Source organism: Thunnus maccoyii, chromosome 12 (genome assembly GCF_910596095.1).
Source record: "Thunnus maccoyii chromosome 12, fThuMac1.1, whole genome shotgun sequence".
Taxonomy (NCBI): Eukaryota; Metazoa; Chordata; class Actinopteri; order Scombriformes; family Scombridae; genus Thunnus; species Thunnus maccoyii.
The window spans coordinates 4,083,337-4,104,870 of record NC_056544.1 but is presented as its reverse complement, the minus strand read 5'-3'; the positions used below and the strand labels follow the sequence as shown (position 1 = coordinate 4,104,870).

General features: G+C 39.7%; 1 protein-coding gene across 2 annotated transcripts in view; it reads right to left on the bottom strand.

Annotated features, from left to right (window-relative positions):
* tox (thymocyte selection-associated high mobility group box) overlaps positions 1-21,534 on the bottom strand; it is a 47,313-nt gene that overhangs the window by 5,366 nt on the left and 20,413 nt on the right. Inside the window, exons 3-8 of one of the 2 annotated variants that reach the window (XM_042429714.1) lie at positions 18,860-18,970; positions 13,638-13,922; positions 5,104-5,349; positions 2,568-2,804; positions 810-890; positions 153-650 (exon numbers count right to left, since the gene is read on the bottom strand). In XM_042429714.1, the coding sequence (XP_042285648.1) occupies positions 153-650; positions 810-890; positions 2,568-2,804; positions 5,104-5,349; positions 13,638-13,922; positions 18,860-18,970 (1,458 nt within the window). The remainder of the gene's footprint in view (positions 1-152; positions 651-809; positions 891-2,567; positions 2,805-5,103; positions 5,350-13,637; positions 13,923-18,859; positions 18,971-21,534) is intronic. The other variant, XM_042429715.1, reaches the window with a different exon arrangement.

Genomic DNA, 21,534 nt, shown 5'->3' with positions numbered 1-21,534 from the left:
AAAAAAAACTACAGCGCCCAGCTGGGAAAGATAGAATAACACATTGTTGGTTGTATACTATCTTTGAACAAACAAGTAAACAAACAGATGAAGACCTATGCATAATCCCAATCAACCGAATGTAAAGTTCTAAGATCCGGTGTGTAACTGACCTGTGTGATGGCAGGCGAGTGTGTCATTCCCATTGAGTGTCCACTGAGCTGCTGGTGCTGATGGTGTGGACTGTGCAGCCCTCCCAGGTGTGCCTGGCTGTGGAGGGGAGGGCTGACCTGGAGAGGAGGGGTGGAAGCTGCCGCCACGTTGCCAAGAGACAGAGCTCCCTGGTGGGGGACACTGGGCCGTGGTACGGTCCCTCTGGAGGACAGAGCCTGGAGCTGGGGGTGGATCTGGGTGTGAGGAGGGGGCAGGTGATGGGAGCCGAGGCCCGGGCTTGAGGCATGGGAGGGGTGTGATGGGTGAGGGTATGACATGTACATGCCTGGGTGCTGAGGGGGAGGGAGAGGGTGAGGGTGGGCGAGTGAACCGGAGGAAGGGTGCTGGCCTGGGTGGCCGCCGTACACTGAAGGTTTGGGTGTGTACATTGAGGTAGAGGAGGAGGAAGATGAGGAGGAAGAGTGGGGGGGCTTCATCTCACATGGGTCATTGTAACTCTGGAGAAAGAAGAGGAGAGGAAATCAGTTTAAAGGTTTCCACATTGGCTAGTTTATTATGAGTATGTTACACCAGTAACATACTCATAATTGGAATTATCTGTGTGTGTGTGTATGTGCCTGTGTGTGTGTGTGTGTGTGCGTGTGTGTGTGTGTTACCTGTGAGACCAAACTGGCCCTGTAAGCAGCCAGTTGTTTCAGATACTCCTTCTTAGCTGTCTCCGTCTTCTTCTTGTACACCTTAAGACACAAAAAGAACAAGTCACTTCACACCTGTGTACTCTCACCACAGTTTAACACACTCAAAATTATGACTGCATTTAATCATCATAATGACTTCACATGTATCCATTATGACTGTCATAGCGCTCAAAGTGTTCCCCTCAGCTGACAGAGTTGCCATGACACATAACCACAATAATCAGTTCCCAAATCACCCACTGCGACTCTTCTCTCAATGTGAACTTCGTTAAATTCAGATGAGATGCCACTTGGTAGCAATTTTGCAGTAATGATGAGTAGTCTCAGAGGCATTGTTAGAGCTGATATTTCCCTACAAAACTGTTGATTCCTGTCAAAAAGATGATACAGCTACTTGCTCTCCCTCCCTGATATCTTTCAGGCTACATTTGTTTCCTTTATGGTTTTACTGAAGAGGACAAACATGTTGTTTCCTCCCGCTGGGTTTTCTTTCTTTCACCAACTGCCACTGCCAAAAGTCAGCGAATCAGCAAATTTTAGAGGCGGTGTAATTGCATACAAAGTCAATGTAGAGACACAATTAGGCCGTATTCAGACCAAATCGGGCGTTTGTGGTGCACCGCTGCGGGGTTGTGTGGGGGTGTGGGCGTGTTTGTGCTCTAGAACGTAACTGCTGTGAAACAATCAGGAAATAATGTTTTATTGATCTGATTCACTGGATTTCTTGCAACCAGCGCTCCCTCTCTTCATTCACTGTGTAGCTGACTTGACCACAGCTGCTCTCTCTCTCTTTCTCTCTCGCTTGCTGGAGCTCTCAGCTCTCTCTCTCTTTTTTTTTTAAAATGAGTCGGGAAGTCGTCGGCAAAGTCTAACTTTATTTTAACGTTATCGAACGAAGAGAAATGTCCCTCCCTCCTTCTAGTAACGTCTTTGTACTCTCTCATGGCAGGGTTGTGCACCTCTGATCAGTCTGATTGCTGGCTGTGATTGGCCACCGAAGTGTGACGTTGGGTTGTGTTTCTCCAAAAGCTGGTTCTGGATCAACTTTCTCGTTCCAGGTCGCTGCAGCCAAAACCCCCTGCAGCCTAACTGCACTACCCCCATTCAAATGAATGGGAGGACTGGCGTTTTCACTGCCTGATTTGGTCTGAATGTGGCTTTAGACATGAATTTGCCTGGGGAGGTTCAAATTGAAGCAAAGACACATCTGCACTGTTGAAAATGCTTCAACTTGAGAGAAAATCAGTATTTGGATACAATTTCTAGAAAGGATGAATGTCTGTACCAGATGTTGTGCCAATCCGTCCAGTAGACGGATACTTCTAAAACGTCTAACATGAATATTTTCCAATAAACTCATTCTGTGTTTCTATCTGTCACATTTGAACATTCATGAATCATTATGAGATTAGTGTTGAAAGATTTGCATATTTACCCAACAGACAAGATCATCTGCATGAAACCTGACAGTTTCTATTAATGCACTTCACACTGACACCACATCAGTTTTGGCGCAAATTCTGCTGAAATCCGTTACGGTCCTTATCAGTTTGACTATAATTGCTATGACATTAACTGTGGATTTCACTTGATACCTACTTATTATCTAAAAAGGTAAGAAAACTTTATTTGCAGTAGCAAAGACATTAATCTCATATTTATACCGGACCAGCACAAAAGAACATAGACAGACTGCATTAAGGACGGAGCATCTACCTGTTTCTGCTCCTCTCCCAGGCCGTCCCACATGGACGCCACAATCTTTGACACCTCCCCGAAGGTGGCATTGGGGTTCTGGGCCTTGATGTTGGCTTGGGTGTCCCTGAAGAACAAGGCGTAGGCAGACACTGGCTTCACCGGCTCATTGGGGTCCTTTCGCTTCTTCTTCTTTGGTGTTTTGGGTTTCTTAGAGATGTCCAGTGCTGCTGGCCGCTTCTCCGCTCCACTGCTCTGCTAAGAGGAGGAGAGGGGGAGTTGAGCAAGACATGGGGAAAGGAAGCAGTATACTCCATGCAATAATATATAGATGGAGAGACAGATGGATGGACTTAAGCATTGTACTTTGTACAAACCTGTAAAATAAAGCGTTACTAACAGTTGCATTGATTGAATTTGAAGTGTATCTGTTGTGTCAGATGAAATATGGCTGAAATGTGTCCAGTGTGGACAGGGAGTAATTCCATTTGCCCTTCACTCACTGCTTCTATATCCATGTCCTGCATAGCTGAGACCTGCACATTCTCCTTATTTCACCTTTATTTTCATCTATTAGTCATGATAGTCAGTTTAGTTTACTTCCACCACCCACTCATGTCTTATAGATATAATATACATGTAGAGTCACGGCTCAGTCTGCCATCAGAGCTTAAAAAGCTATGGTAGCCAAGATGATGTCTTTGTACAGTTGTATAGATAATACTTTGTATTTTTTGACCTTTAATAATATAATATCCAGGTCAAAGCAAAGTTCACTGCTGACGAAATGCAACACAGTGAGGTCGACTGGGCTGTGAACGCTATTATCTGTTCTCTCAATGTAAACAGGAGGTTTCACTGTGGAGACAGCTAGTGTTATCATTAACACTATCTGGAGTGCCTATCACGTCTTAAGTAATGTTAGCCCTAAAAAATACTGCTAACTCACTGAGACGTTTCTCTAGTAGACATCCTGTCTGCGACTGCAGAATAGTCATCACTCGCCATTGTTTTAATGAGGCTGCTTTGACTGTGAATGCACAAAGCTAACTGCTAAGCTAGGCTAAGCAGCACAAAGCTAAGGAAACAGAGTAGCAATGAAAGACTTCTCACTAACACTAGTGTCATTTCACAGAGAAAACTGACTAATCTAATGTGACCTAAGCGCAGAAAATAACATAGTCTGTAAGATAAATGAAGAGGTTACATCAGAATATATACTGTATATATAAAGATGTAGCATAATGACTCGATTACAATTTTGCATTTTTTACTCAGATTTCTACCTCTCAAATATTTGAGAGATGTAAAACCAGTATATAATGAATATCTTTTAAATTTATTTGATCTTACAGTTGAGTGTATGAATGTGCCAGCGCCTTTGTGATCCCCTTGTTTACTTTTTTTTTTGTCTTGGTTGCACCTCTAAACACTTGAGATGTTTGCTGTCCTGACAAAGGAATTTGATGTGACAGTAATCACAGCTTTTAGTTTTATTCACATTGTTTTACTAAGTTACAAGGCAAGCTAACCTGTTTTTGTTTACAGCAGATAAAGCATGTTTGAAAAGTTAAATGTTTACATTTAGATCTTATTCAATATATTCTTTTATCACAAAATATATTCTAAACCAAACCATGTTCACACAGTCCTTGGTCTCTGATTCATTTATTTCTCTTTTTCACTTTTATTTCATTTCTTCCATTTGGGGCAATTTATTACTTAGCTGTAACTGCACTGAAACTGTTTGTCTATTCTTTTTTTATCTTATTATTTCTTTTATGTTCCTCTTCGTTGTGTTCTTAAATTGTTTCTCTTATACATTCATTTTCCTCACTGTATGTAAAGCACTTTAAATAGCCTATGATTGAAATGAGCTGGGTGAGGCGCTTCCAGCCAGGGACTGTTGTTGCATGTCACTTTCCTGTCTGCCTCTTCACTGCCCACTGTCTGATAAAGGCAATAAATAAATAAATAACTAAATAAATAAAAATGTAAAAATAAATAAATAATTACAGGCGGTGGCTAGCAGTGAGTACAGTAAATACTGCATACAGTGTGATTTACTTGCTCGTCTATGGCTTCACAAAAGCAGCCACTGCTAAGATGTGTAGGCGTGTATTTTAAAGATACAAGCAGTTTTATTTTTATATTTCCTGAATGCAGTATTACCTGTTTACCACTCATACATCTATACATAACTGATGATAATGATGAAGTTGGTAAATATTATTCAGCAGTGTTGTAATGGTTTCATTTCCCCAGAATATGAACAGTCAGTTTGGTGTAGAGTGCTTGTTTCAGTGTGAGACACCTAACAGTGAGGGAGCTGATTTCCATCTAGTTGATATGCAGGGAGAAAGGGTCTATTATGACACATAACATTAACATAACAACTCTCCACTGTCTACACACACACACACGTACATACAGTACACACACAAATAGATGCTACAGCACTGCAAGATATGACTCAGTGACTCATACAAACAGGAGATACTCTGTCTGTGTATGTACTGTGTTTGTGTGTGTGTGTGTGTGTGTGTGTGTGTTTTACCCTGAGTCCGTCATCATTGTCGTCCTCATGTGCTGAACTGGAGGGAGAGGGTGTAGCGGATTTACTCGCAGGAGGTGAAGGGGAATTATGGGCAACAGAGGTCCCGCTCAGCCCCAGCTGGGATTGGTTGATAGTGGACAACTGACTTTGTTGGTTCATGCCTGATTTGCTCCTGGGTCCGAGCGCTGCTTCGATTGGCTGTTGGCTGCTGGTAAACCGAGAATCAGAGTTCACCATCTGCTGCATCTGTGCAAAGACAACAAGTGACAATAACAGTAAATTCAGGCAGATATCAGGTTTCATTTCGGGTTGGATGACTTGATGGGCGTGTGCATTTTTCAGCACACTATATCATCTGCAGAATATTCCAATCAGTCAAGTTTCCTTTATGTCAGCATGACAATTTCCTTTCTGTAAATTATGCCACTTGTACATACAGTCTATGTTGTTGCATAGCTTTCCATTATTCAACCTGGGGTTTTATTACTTTCAGAAAAAAACTACATTAATTCTGCAGTTATTGAAGTTATTGAAGAAATATCAACTGGACATAGGTGGTAAATGGCGGCAATCCTAAATAAAACTGGTAATCTTTCTGAACTTTTTCCTTTTGCATCTCTTCTTGGTCCACTATAAAGCTACAACATTCACATTTTTGCCCTCTGGCAAGAAATGTACAGTATATAGTCATACCCCTCAGTTGGTCAGGTTCTGAGTCAAACAACTGTCACTCATCTTGATCAGTTGTGTCACATTGAAACAGCATCGGGCTAAGGCTGAGCTGACACCCATAAAACCACCAAAGCAGCACCATTCTCTCTTTGACAGACTCATCTGACCCATTTTTAGCTTCATTGTTCTTTATTTTCCGTTTTCTGCTATTGTTGTTGTTGTTGCCATGACTTCTGCTGATTTGATCGCCATAACAAGCACTGCAATGTCCTGCGCCTTTAAAAATCTTGGTTGGGCTACCTGTCATTTTCAGTAAGTTGAAATTGGCTGTGTGTACAATATTTACCTCAATCATTCTCAAGCTGATTTTATCAATATTGTACAATAAGTGTAGACCAATGAAAACATCACGTCATGTTTGCCTGTTTGCTTTGACTTCTTAATCCAGTAGACACTTTTACATGCACATGAATGAATAATTCTTATGTGATTACTAAAACTAACTGTTGATTAATTAAAGGTAGTCCTGGAATTAAAAAGAGTAACCACTACATTCAATAGCACATAGAGGATATGTTATATGTCTTTCAGTGTTATTGTAGCCTCTTAACCAAAATGTTCCAAAATAAATTCCACATCTGTAAGCAAAACCGCTTTGCTTACTCTGTCTAGCTACTTATTTAAAGCCGCACTAATCCATAATTTTATATTAACAATGGATCAAATTACTGATGCTTTTATTATTGAACCCATAGAAAACTATCAGCTGACTCTGCAGTTGTCCTCAGCTCTACAAGACTGCTTTAGTGTCTTTCAGCTCGTTGTTTTGTTTGACTGTTACGGTTCTGTCTCACCGCTCTCATGAACCTCGTTTACACCAGCTGTTTTAAGCAAAAAAGCTCTGATAAACCCACTGTACACTACTCGCCCAGCACCAAACAGTAGACAGACAAATTTAGCAACTAGCAGGTAAATATAGTTGAGCATTTAGCAGCTGAAGAGGCAGATAATTCCCTTAGGAGTTGGTAGAAAGCAAAATAGCCTTAAAAGGAGAATGTATATTGCTATATATTTCATATATTCAGGTGGCTGGGTGGGACCTTGACTCCAAATGAAAAATAATGAGTTTAAACAAATGTTTGCCAACACATTCATACACCATAACAACCATATAAGGTGATGTCAGTGTTGTATTTACAGTTTATTCCACTGGCCCCAAGTGGCCAAATGAATAAATGAATGCTGCCTGTCATTGAGACAGCTCGTAGTTTGCTTTCCAATCAGGTTTGTATCTCAGAGTATAACTCACACTGAGGTTACATTGCACTCAAAAGAAGGGCTGGTGAAACAGTATCTGAGCTACGTAACATGTTGATGTAACACAACTAGCTGGGCTCAGAAACAGAGTGTGCCTTTGCTTGACAGCGTTTGTACAGTGTGCAGCGGTCCAGGCTTCACTAATAATGAAATCTGATAGTAACCGTGGCAACAGGCAATACAGGTCAGAATAGATAGGATCAAAAGTCATTTAAAACATCAATCTCCACTCGTGAGCGTAAAAAACATCAATAGAGATTCTAAACTCCATTTCCTACACTCCAGACAAATAGATACAAGCACTGGTTTATTCCCTGTGCATCCCAGTCCTCAATAATGTGTCAGAAAGCTGTTTACTGTTGTCCACAGTTTTACTATCACACCTAAAACGTGCATGTTTTATTGTGCATTGTTGTCTTTCAAAACAAATGTCTCTCTGGAGACAGTGAAGGAAATTTGAATAAATGTTTATATAAAAAGGAATAAGATCTCAACATGCTGGAATTGATCCATATATAAAAAGTATACAATTTCAATAAAGTGAAGGGCATCTCATACAAATGCTTCATCATCATTTTAATATAAACTGTAGCTTCTGTTCAATGAAGCACAAAGAAACAAATGTGTCATCCCTCCTTTTCATGGGCCGGTCTGCAGCCCACTGTGTAGTGTAGTTTTAAACAGCATTGCCAGAATGTGAGCAGTCTTGTAGTGAGTCAGTCATTAGTGCTTGAGATATTCTGTCCATTTCTCTGGAAAACAAAAGTTATCGTTGCACACACTCTCAGCATGGGAACTTTTGACACCTATTGTCACAAAAATGAACACAGGTCTCGGTTTATGCGGGTATTTGGAGTTTCCTCTCAGTAAGCATCGAATAATAGCGGATGTGGTCTGGTGCGCTATGTCCCTGTTGGGAACACATAACCTGAGTTACCGGTAGCAGCCTGTGAATACAGCTGTGGTATTTAGATGGAACGCCGAGTGACGTTTCTCTAACCTTGGAAGAGGTTTCAGACTGACGTATTTGCCGGTTGAAATTCTGAAAAATAATAGCTGCGGTTTGGCATTTGTTGGGTTGGGACTTCAGTTTCCTTCAGTCATACAAATTTGATTCTTTGATATTTTTGTTTGATGGTTCGCGTACAAATAGTAGCTGTTCAAAGACCTAGCTGGGCTATATACAATACAAAGTTAAATCATTCAAAATATATAGATTTAAGTGTGGATATCAAAACATTTTCTTCTTTAATAACTAAAATATATGACTATACATATTACATATGATTATATATTACTGACTGATAACTGCCTATCTTAGACGTGATGATGATATGTATGAAAAAGCATGTCAGCTACATAAAAATAAAATACGCTATTGGAAAATGTGGAGTAAGAACTTTAACGCATGGAAAGGAAGTATTTATTACTAACAGTTGCAGATTTCAGTGGTTTGGGTGTTGACATCATTAGCAATGTTGACAGGAAAAGGAGGTCAAAAGGTCACGAAACGACATCAAACGTAACATTATCGCAATTCAAACTAGAAGCTTTATAAGTGGAAAAAATATATTTTGGATTTTCCTTTAAGGGGTCAGAAAATGATTTGTGATGTTGGCTTGAGAGAGCAGGAGAGGGGGAATCCCCGATGTAAGCAGCCTGACTAATGACTGACTCATGTCACGAGAGGGGAAAGAGTTGTGATGTGAACCTTGTCATAGTAGGCTCTTCAGGCATCTTCACATAGGTGTGGTTAATAATTGGATTTCAATATGAAAAGTACACACATAAAATTAAGAATCTGTTTTTTTGCTTTTTTCACACAGTCTGGAAAATCAGCACTTGCTGATTTTTTTTTCCATTTTTTGTATTTTAAGAATGTGCAAGAACATACGGTAACTAAATGACAAATCTTTCCCCTAAATTACAAAAAAAACATGCACGCTACGGTAGGTTAACTGCTGTTACTAATTATTTGGTAAGTACAGTCATAAATATTTCCAAAAAGTACTAAGAATCATTGATCTGTAAATCACTTTTGGCTTGTCATTTAAATCAAAATGGAACCAACTAACTTTAATATATGACACCTAAAACATTTACATGAAAACATATCATTTTTGTATTTTGAATGTTTACACATTTTAAATGTATTGTTTTATGTCTCTCCATAAAAAACATGCTGATGATGATTATGATGATTATCATTGATTTTTTTTTGTTCCTAAAACCTGACTGAGACTCAGTGATGAACAAAACTAAATGTCTAAATATGGCTTCACATATTTTTCATGTGCTCTTCATATATTTTGTCTGACATTAATAGCATTATTAGATTTTAGCATGGAAAACATATATTGAAGAAGTCAAACCTGTAAACTTTTTCAATCATTCATATTGAAAAGAAGTAATATTAGTAATATTAGGACAGTGGCAGTGGTAAAGTGGTTAGGTTGAGTTGTATTTGTGGTGGAGTAATCTCTTAAATATTTGAATTTAAAATAAGAATTCCTGCCATGTGTCCAGTGCTTTGATGTAGATAAAATCTTACATCACAGTTTCAAATTCTGCATCACAATATTGATATCATGATAATAACTGGTATCATCATGTAGTACACTTAAACAAAAAGCTGAAACCTGTAAAAACAAAAGTACTTTATCACAGTGATGCAAAACTCTTGTAAATCCAATATTTTCATTTGCAGTATATATCGTCATATAGCTCATTTGTTACTACTGTAATGAATTTGTGCATGCATTTTCTGTTAATACTCTTTGCGGCTCCTTTCTTTGTTCAGACAGTCACTGCTCACACAATCTACTAGTTCATTAGTTGTTTTAAATAAACCACTGAGGACAAACTTCTTATGAAACCATTATAGCTTAAATCACTATTCAGTTACATCAGAAGATGGCAGACAAAAGTAAAACTGTCATTTATTATAGCTCAATGTGAATGTCACATATTATGAGTTTGAACCAAGTTAGACCAAATCACCAGAAGAAAAAACAAAAGTTCTTTAACCTTATCATTTTGGACAGTCAACTTTCAACCAGACAGCAGCAGCAAAAAATTAAATAAAAGAGCAATCTAATCCTCAATATTATCTGCAACAGAGTAGTCTTGGCTCCTCTAGGAATAATACACACATACACATCGACTTGAGTCTTTCTAGACCCCCACCCACCCCGATTAGGCTGAGCCAGGCACGGTTGCTAAGCAACCATAATTCATGGACTGGCAGTAAATGTATGTTAGTATGAGAATATAAACGCGAGGTAGAGAGAAAGACAGAGAAAGGTAGGGATCGAGACAGATAAAGATGGGAAAAAAAAGACCTTCCCTTCAGGCCATTCAAATAATTATCTCAGGTTAGTAACAATCAAACACAACAGAAAAATGTGAATTTAATTAAAAGTTATTAAAAAAAAGTCTATGTTATGGTTTTTAATAGTCATTCTAATTCAGCTACACTCAGGGCTGAGAACTTATTATGTGGTTTCACCTGACACTTCATATTATAGGTGGTAGATGTAATATGGAGACAACAGACAAAAAGATCAAGAGTGGGAGGTGAGAAAGTTTCATTCTTGATAAAACAGGAAAAATCTCTACCTCTATTACTGACACACACACACACACACACACATACACACATACACACATCTCTGTCACCCCTCTGAATAACCTGTCTCTATGACAGTTGAGGTAACTACGAGTCTGAGGTGTAGCTTTCATTTCTTTTACTGTATGACACAGCCAGCCACATCTGAATGTCACAACTAAAAGCAAGATTTTCACTTAACTGTGAAATGAAACTTAAAATATGAGGAAAATGTCACATGAACCAGCTGCCATAATTGGCCTTCAAATAACACTGCCCTAGGCGATATCCTGTTTATCCTGATATCCTGTTAAACTAGAAAAAAATATGAAAGAATGTAGTTAAAATACGTCCGCTGGCTGTCAGTTCAGATCTAAAGACTAGCTGAAATCCTCACTTTTCTCCCAATAAATCAAGTTAAAGTATCTTTGAGCAAGACACAAAGTGATACTTGACCCTAAAATGTATCTTTGAAGTATTGATGGCTGTTAAATGTTTGTAGTTTCCTTTGTGTTGGAGAACAACAGCTGGCCAGAATTCATCTCAGTGGGAAAGATTTCATTGTTTATGAATTTATAGTGAAAAAAGCATCAATGGCATCCCTGATGGCACAACAGAAGTGGACTGTGCAGCAGCACTGCTTAGAGAAGTTTCGGAGGAAGGTTTGACACTCAAAAGATAGATTTGGGTGGGGTATCACGCTTGACTAGTGCTGCTATAAAGAGCAAATACCAGTTTAAGTGTGAAATAGGGTGTTGTTGAAAAACAAGTTCCGTGAATTTTCCCAGGGTACATACATATAAAGTGGCAACCAAACATACATGTACACTAAATTTATAACCTGCTACACACCCATGGTCATAAACTGCACATGTCACGTGTTTTGCCTGCTTAGACCTCTCATAACAACTGTGTGAGCATGTCTTCTGAAGTCAGAAAAACACACTTGTTTTGTTGCATATGTCGCTGTGGGACAGCTTTCATTTGATCATTCTTTTAGTCTCCCTCCACTCAAATGTGTTTTACTTATTGTTACTCCACTTGGAAGTTGTTCTCAATGTTCAGAATCTTGTATGTGCAGAGTTTGTTTTCACCTTCATCTGCTGAAGGATGAAAGTTTCTCTGTGCTCACTTTAAATATGGGTTTAAAACGTGTACCTATGAGTATGATTTGTGACATCACAACTAGTTTGGTTCACTAGTTCACGACTGTGATGTGGAAACTTGAAGCCTCCAGTGCACATACACTAAGAATAGACTTTTCAGTGAAATGAAAAATTCATAGTTTCAGTTTTTTTTCAACAAAGGAGAATGAGTAGATGTACTTTTGAGAATTTTAATGAGGTGAACTTTTTTTGTGGAAAAATCATATAAGACACAAATCATTCCAAGGGGAGTATTTTATGTCTTTATGTCTATATTCTATGTGCCTGGGGGAGATTATGGGTAGTTTTACGTGGAGTTTGGTGATCACACTAAACTTTCAGGATAGCTCCGTTTTATCTCAGCCTAAAAAACTTCTAATCAGCAACACCTCTGAACCTATGAACTTTTGTAACCCTGCCCTCACATGTTTTGCTCATATCATATCAGGGTTATCTTAATCATGAGTTTCCAACTTGTAATTAGTGGTAACGCAACATCCAAGTTGTAATTACAACTGGGGAACTCAGATTTTTCTGAAAAACAGACAGATGTGGATGTTTTCCATCAGCCAAATACCATTATCCCTGTTTCCCCTATATTTATTCAGTACTAGTGCACCACCGCTGCAAAATTGTGAGCACTGCTGCAAAAATTTCACACAATCATTAGTATCAACAGGCTACCAATGATTTGTGGAATTGTTTTGAGTCACCCTCCCTGTCTTCATTCTTCAAAGGACATCTACGTGAAAGGTACAAGAGTAGTGTAGCTCTGTTAAGGAATAGGGCAATGCGTGTAGTGTGTGTGTGTGTGTGTGTGTGTGTGTGTAGTTGAGTGAGTGCAGAGAGCCAGCGGCAGAAAAGTGACAGTGAATGTGAGCGGAGCAGAGGAAAAGGTTAGCAGTAAGTCATCAATCTGGCAGTAAATGTACAGCACAGACTACGGTGTGTCAGTTAATAAATGCTGCAGCTCCTCAAGACAAAGAAAATACTCATCTATCAAAGGGGGTTAGCCCAGAAGTTAGCGACAACGCGTTAGCCTAACCTGACCAGGCTCACTTAAGGTGGACTGACTTTTAAGGTGGACCAACAATTCTCGTTTTAGTGTCAATCTCATCAATATCAGCCGCTCTTTAACAGATAACGGAGAAATGTCTGGCTGATGAGTGTCTTGAGTTTTTCATATGACAACAGTGGACTTTCCTCTTTCTTGTCTACATATCTTTGTGAAATATTTGGTTGGTATGGTTTGGTGGTTAGTGACTACCTGCAGGATTAGTTGGTGAACTGCTGTAGCTGCTGAGCTAAACGCTAACTTGCTAGCTGGCCTGGCTAAAGCTATTCAGTCACAGTAGCTTCCAGAGCTTCTCTCCGTTTTGTCTCTACTGTTCTGTTTACTTCTCTCAGGCATTTGTTCACATTGCACACCACTTCGTTCAATAAAAAGTTAACGAAGAGCTGATGAGTTTGTTAGCGAGCACATCAGCTTGTTGGCTTACTTGTTAGCTTATTCGTACCATTGACTCTTTTGTGGAATAGTTTTTACTCAGACAGAGGAGATTCAATACAAGTGGATGCAGCTCATAAATTACAATAGCGTCCTCCATATTGGACTCTCCATTCCTACAAAGGTCAGCACTGTCAAGGCGGGTTGCTATCGGTCAATGGCGCAATTCAATGCTAAGTTCACTGGTCAAGTTACTTACTTTACTGCAACCTATCTCACTTCTCACTCATTACTGGAGCAAAAATACCATGTATACAGAATGTGTGAATTATTTATGACAACTCACCACAGACAGAGTGCTGGTCATCGGGCCGCCATCAGGACTGAATGTGCCACCATCTTGATTCAACATACCAGCTCTATCTTGGCTACCAGGCATGCCAGGCAGATCCATACCCTGCAGCTGGTAGGGGTGGTGTGGAGCTGAGTTGGAGGGGGTGTCCAGAGGGTGGTACGGTCCAGAGGGGGAATCATGGGGGAGATGGGGGGGCAGCATGTGGTCTGGCAGGGTGGGGGGAGTGATGGGCGGGATGTTGAAGTCCTCATCACCCAAACCACCCACTGAGTATGACTGAACAGACAGAGAGAAAGACGAGATGGATGAGAATAAATAACATTACAAGACACCTGTAAAACTTTTCAAATAACTGTATTTCAATCTCGACATAAACCAAGGAAAAAAAAAAGGTTGTTATCCAGCACTGGCACTTGATTGATGTGGAACAAAGTCAAGTTTGGGGAAGCTGACTTATCATCATAGGCAACACTTTGGGTGGATGGGCAATGTTGCCTAAAGGGGAATGCTGGTATTTTACAACATGGACCCTATTTTCCCATCATTGTGGGTCTAGGTGACTAATGGGGGCAAATTTTTTGGAATTTGTCCAGTATTGTGTGAGTTCGCTTCAGCTGGCAGCCACGAGATGTGCTGCAATGTAATCCTTGGGGGAAATTGCGCCCATCAAAGAACGTCAAGTAAAAGTGCTTGTTTTTGCCACTGGCAGGCTCAGATTATTTTAAGTGTCTGACAACAAAAGCAAACATAGGAACTAGTTGCCTGTAGCAGCATTTGGGTAACTGCATAGGGATCTACAGCTTGCCAGCTAGCCGAACTATGTGGCTCTTCTAGACTTTCCAAATGTTATCAGACCGAATGAATCAAATTCTGATAGTGAAATAAGTCATTGTGTGGAGGTTGTGACGCTCAAAATAATGTATCCACCGTTTTACGGCCACTGCTTTTCCCATGATTGTGTGCGGGAATAATGCTTTTTGGGCTCCTGTCGGACCTGGAAGTTGTGGATACACAGTTTGGCCACTATGTCTTCCTAGGTGCTTGATGATAACAATCTGAGCCTGTCAGTGGCAGAAACAAGCACTTTTAGTGGACGTACTTTGATGGGCGCAATTGCCCCCAAGGTTTAGATTGGAGCACGTTTTTGCGGCTGAAGTGCTCTCACTCAATATTGGAGCAATTCCAAATATTTTTGTCCCCATTTGTCACCTTGACCGAAAATGATGGGAAAATAGGGTCCAGGTTGAAAAATACTGGAATTTCCCTTTAAGCGGAGTGACAACTTGTGAAACTCAATAAGAATTACATAGGGGACTATAAGAAACCAAAGTGTCATAAAACATTACTGTCAGAGATAATAAATGGAAGAGATGGAAAAACTGTCCATCACCATTACCTCAGAATGCTGCCAGTCTGAACTACGGCTCTGTGCTGTGTCATGTAGTCATTCTTGCTCACCGAAAGCTCTTATCACAGACTAATTATCACTAATTATATTCCCAGCCTTGAAAGAAAGCCTTGTGAACAAATACTCATTCACCAGCAGAACAACACAGTAATTTATACGTACAAGCCCCCTTTGCCTGAGAGAATACAGACAGGCGCATCTTTGTGTGTAAAAATACATCAATGCTAATCTGACATGCAAAAAGAGAACCAGTATCAGTGCCATATATGATAATGAATTATTCTGAGAGCAAAGACAAATGAGAGGGAGACGTGCATGAAGAGGGAAATGGAGTGAGAGAATCGTGCAGGAGAAGAGTGAGAGACACGAGGGTGAAAAGAAAGAGAGAGGCAGTGTAAGAGAAGCCCTCTCATACTAATCTGACAGAGGAGATCTTTTATAGAGACTGACAGCCTTTTCTGCTTGGCTAGCCACACCAGTCTCTCCCTCTCGTACTCTTTTGCTCCTCATCTCTCACCGTCCTTCTCCTTCCACCCCTCTTTGCCTCTCTTGCTCTTCTAATCTCATCCTCAATTTCTCTTTCATCTCGCTCACTCTTTCATTTTCTCTCACTCTTTTCTGCTCTATCTCAAACCGCATGCAGAGCTGAGTTATGAGTTGCATGACTTGTGAGTTGAGTGATGAGTTATGAGTTGAGTTATATGAGGTGTATGCTTACTATATAATTAACAGCCACTGTGGTAAACCACCATTTGAGTGAAGAGTTTCGCTACTTTAAAATAAAAAGGTGGAAAACAGAAAAACAGAAATGTGCAATAGGGGGAACAGAAAACGATAAAACACCTTGCATCCCAACAGTGAATAAAAAACTATTTAAAAAGATGTGTAACTGCAATATTCTCGGTTTGAATCTGTCATCCCCTCTTTCTCTCTACATCTCATTTCATCTCTCTACTATACAGCAAAATGCCAAAAAAAAATGTTTAAAAAAACGTCTTTAATTATGCACCTTTCCACTCTTAATTAATGGGAATCTGATTTCATTTAGGCAAACATTCAATAACCTGACAAGGGCAAACTGGGAATTTTGTTGGCCACAAATACATTGATCTTCTAACAAGTATTGTGTGTGTATCAAAGTCTGATAGATCTTATTCCTCTGTGTCATACAGCTCCGTTTTTATCCAAAACCTATTAAAAACACATCAATGAGTCACACTGTTGCACTGAGTGACATGTTCCTTCTTTACCATGAACATAGACAGTATAGTTTATTTTGACTCAGTCCTACACACACTGTCCTGCTGCTAGAAATACTCACTACAACAGCAAATGTGGATTCATCCGCAGCTGAAAATAGTCCTATTTCCGCTATATCCTCCATTTTTGAGTAATGTTTGTTAAAAATGACAGTGTCCAGCTGTTATAGGAAATCACTAAGCCTATTTTAAAAATGATTCGTGACCCATTTGTTAAGATTTATATCTTCAGTAGGAAGAAATGAGCTTGGGGCTGAGTGCCACAGACAGGGTAGTGTTATCAGTATTTTCCTTATTGTCAACAAATCCCACAAAAAGACCAAAACCAGTGTTACCCTCTGAGTATGCATAATCCTACAATGAATCACAATCATAAAGAACTTTGTACAATATCAATTAAAATTAAGAGGGATCAACAACAGACACCTATTGGGCAACTTCAGCCTCTAATTAAAGGACTGTAACACTGCATTTCTACTGTTGCCCTCGTCCAGAGTATTTCTGATGCAACTGCGACGAGGTTCTTGCAACTTATTTATGGAGCTTCTTATATAAATACTCTATACATAATGTAGTGAATTTCAACTGTCATAATCAGGGTTACAAGACCACATACAATTGCATCATGGGTATGTGTTTAATATTGTAGATTACACAGACACTCTGTAAAGTTCTCTGGGTCAGTGGTTTTAATGGTCAGATCTCTATCTGTCCTAAATCTGTGGTTATAGTCATCCATCAGGTCTTGAAAAGTTAATCCTCACATGTTTGAGCATTTTCTCCTATACATGTGCTTTTTTCGAGCCTGGAAGTGTTGTGTTGTGATGTGTACCCGACACTGCTGTGTATATTAAGGTCCAGACAAACCAACAAGTCCAACTGTGTTTCTGAGTCTTCCACAGTGTCCTGTTGGAGCTCAGAGCTCTGCATAAATTATGCTGCCTGTCTGTTGTCTGTCTGCCTCTCTCTCCCTCCCTCCCTCCCTCTCCTACTCTCTCTATCATTTCTTCAAGTTCTGCATAAATTACTCCTCTGCCTCTCTCTCTCTCTCTCTCTCTTCTTCCATTCAAGCCAGTACAATAGCCTGTTCCCTGCGCGCTGGGAGCTTCTAGAAAGACTAATGTAGTCAGGATTAAGTCCTTTCACACATGTTGTGTTCACATTACAAACACACTTCTCACAACTCCATGTTCATGACCGTTTCATACGATATCGAAAAGCGCATACAACTGCTGTGTTTCGTCAACATTAAATGCCTCTACTAAAGCTAGATTACTGATATGTGACTGTATCTAATGGTTCTTAAATTAGATCAGAATAGTGTTAAAATTCATCTGTAAGTCAGTGCATCCGTCATGAACTGGTGCATTTTCTGGAAACATTTATGTGGATAATTACTAAGAATCTGTAAATATCAACTTGTCATGAAGATAGCTAATATATTCAAATTTTCTGGGCAAATCTATATAATTTTTGACCTGCATCTGGAATTTTGCTTTAGGTGTATATTTAGGTGTATAATATAATAAGGTACTTTGAGAAATTTGGGCCAATTTCTCTGCGAGCTGTATGCTCCTCCATCTGTGTCTGTTATATTGAGTTACTACACATTACTGCAGAGTATCCACACAGTTGTGGATCTGATGATGTGAATATCTTACAGTGATGTCTGTCTACATGTAAAAATGTGCGGCTTCAATGGTGATTCACATTTCCCCTCTGGCTTTGTCAGCATGGTTCCTCTTCTAGGAAACAGACATTATTTTAAATTGGTTATTAACACTGATTAGCCCTCAAAGTTCCCTTTACCTTATCTTTACCTTTTAAACATGTTTTTTGTGTATTAAAGTGCATGAGAAAAGGGCAAAAGAAGCTACGTTAAGGGTTAAGGAGAATTGGGACATTCCCTCTAATCGTTTTCGTGCCCCCACATATCGCCCACTCACAAAGTTGATATTTAATTCACTGAATTATCAGAATTTTCCCAACTGCATTCGTGAGAGATCTACAAGCAGTAGGTGAAGGTGAAGAAACTATAACTGTGTGATGTTACCGGTGTTGATGAGTGTTTAGAAGGAATCATTTGAAATCCTACAATAAACGCAGATAAATCGAAAGCAAAACCCACTTCTTAAAGAAGTACGTGAAATTAATTTCTAGGCTTCATGTAGATGTTGGGATTCTGAGTGTGAAGTGCATAAAAAAGAGGGAAACTTTAGGTCAAGGTCAAAGGCACTGCTACCAGCAAAATGTAATTCATGCAACATTTAAACAGAATTCCTTACTACACGTATTTGGTCGATTTGCTATGGACTCCAGTGCTCTGAAGTGTGAGAGGAGCTGTGTATGCATGTGTTTGAAGGATACAACAATCAAGCAGCACAGCACATCTTCCATGTGAAGGATAACTTTGATTTGCACTCCTATAAATTTGTCATTGTCAAGATTTTGCTGTACCTCAGTGTTTAAGTGTGATAGGTTTTTGAATCACCTGGAAGAGCTGTGGTGTTGGCAGTGTGTGTGTGTGTGTGTGTGTGTGTATTCACCCAAGGCAGACGGTGTGTGTCGGCCATGTGTGTGTCCCTCCTCCAGTGCTGCGAGGGTGGGTTGTGAGGCGTCACCTTGCTGAGAGGGTGAGGGGGCTGTGGCACACGAAACTGTGGGAAGAATCACAGAGACAAACAAAAGGTTGAAATGGGCCCAGAGGCTAGGAGAAGGTCAGAGGTCAAATGAAAAGGTCATGAGGAGGAGCAAGGACAAAGAGAGAGAGAGAGAGAGAGAGAGAGATAGATAGAGAGAGAGATAGATTGTTCCTACAAGCCCTCGCTCACACATTGAGACACACATACAGCGTCCCACACACGGGTCAAAGTGATGTTTTATCTTTATGGCTGGGTAATATTGCTTTTACTTTTATACCACTGAAACACAGTTACAACTGAACTGAGTTGACAGAAAGAGAGAGAAATGAAGCAAGAGAGTCGGAGAGCTATTTACAGAAAGGGAGAGAGAGGGAGGCTGTAAATAAATTGCTTGTTCGTTCCCTCTGCAGCTAATCCCTGATAAGAAAAGGTTACATCGAGTGCTGTGCAGCTGCTATGAAGGAAGACAGACAAACTCATAAAAACATCATTCACACATTAACACACTGCTACATACAGACTAATTAGTTTGAGCACTTTATGTTTTGTTTTCGTGTATGTTTTCTGCTTTTATCAAGCTGGGGAAAGTGTGGTGATCACCATGTTCTTTTCTAACACCGCCATGCTGCACATTCATTGATTTCTATTCAGTCACACCTGGTGAGTACAACAAGTAAGTAAGCACAAGTTCAACCATAATGTGTGCATGGTAACCACTGAGCAGCTCTATAAAGTCAGGCAGACACTGTATTGATTAATGGGATAGTTCAATATAGTGCGCAACGCCTATTCACATTTAGTTTTTGGAAATTCATGACCCTGGTATGGTGCTGCCTAGACACTTGAATGGAACTGAGCCATTGTTAATGTTATCAGATTCACCTGTGCTTTTCCTGCCACGACAAGTCAAAATGTCTGCTGTGAGAAAGGCTTATATCACTCTCGTATCTGTTAAATATTAAGCGGGAGCCAGCAGCTTGTTAGATTAGCTTAGCATAAAGACAGGGGGACACAGCTAGCCTAGTTCTGTCCAGGCAAGCAGCCGAGGCGCAGAGAAGTCACTACACTCAGCCAAGAAAAAGTCCTGCTTGTAACTCCCTGTGTACACACATTCATGTATTCTATTCTAGCCGCATCATCAGGTCAAAAACTTAACTTGTCCGACAATTTGTTTAATGATCAAATACCTGTAATGACATTCCCCTCAGCTGTACTTGTGTTTTAATGCTAATTAGCAAATGTTAACATGCTAACAGGCTAAACTGATGGTGAACATTACACTTGCCTAACATTAGCATGTTAGCGTTGTCATTCTAAGCATGGTAGCATGCTGAGGTTAGCATTTAGCTGAAAGCACTGCTGTGTTTAGGCACAGACTCACAGAGGCTAGCATTGGTGACTCTTGCTTTCCGTTCAAAATAGGAATTCTCTTTAATGCTACCTTTCTCTTTTTTCTTGCTTTAATACAATTTTATTGGAAAAAAGTTGCAAGTTTGGGCTGTGGGTGTAGTGTGAGGTAAGGTACATACAAAATTAATAAATATCGTACAATGTCAGTACAGCTTAGGAGCAGTCGGTAGTTCAGTGCCTTGTTCAAATGCAACACGATTGGGCAAGGAAGTCTCATTCCCTTTTGTCACGCAATCCTTGGTTTTTAAGAGGCAAACTCTCAGTCGGGACCTTTGTCACAGTGTGTGTTAAAGATAGAATCTTACAGTATTTTCATATTTTTACCAGAGAGCCACACTCTCTAACCATAAAGGAAAAATGATCTGTCAGAGCAGACCAAAGTTGACTTCCTGCGTGAACATGATGTATGACGTGGCTGAATGTGTGAAACTGTTTTTTCAGGCTTCTAAACTACAAATCTACAGGACACAGTACAGGTATTGTTTCATTCTGCCTTTAAAAATGGTACTTCCCCTCTCAACACTCTCTGTCTATCTCCCTCTTTCAGCTTAATGTAGTAACATCACACTGCTGCTCCATTAACAATTCAAAAAATGACAAGGATGAGGGTCAGACTGGATTGAAATTGGTCACATTCATCACAACGACCTATGACTTTAAAGAAGCAATGGTACTTCAATAATAAAGCCATAAATTTTTATTCCACACACCACTCCCCATCTTCTTATGGCACAACACTATGAATAAAACATCAAATCATAGACTCCTATACCACACAATATTCTCTATATTGTACTCTATGAATAATGTATGTCTAGTGGTGTTTCTTATTAATATGGGCTTTTCTTGGTAGTGAGATAATTCTGTGCTAACAAACACACATCATACTCTCTAGACCAGTGGTTCCCAAACTTTTTTAGACCGCGGCGGCCCTTCAAAGGATATTTTTCGCCATGGCACCCTGAGCCACCTAACCCCTAATAAAACTTGCATAGCCTATATGTACACAGAAGCTAGTCGGTTTTAATAATGTCATATGATATTATGTTATATTATATAAATATAAAGTTAAATAATATAGGCTCATTCTCAATCACTTAGAATAAAAACCAACAGGTGCTGTGAAGACTTACAGATAAATAATTTGACTTAAAATGAAGAGTGAATAC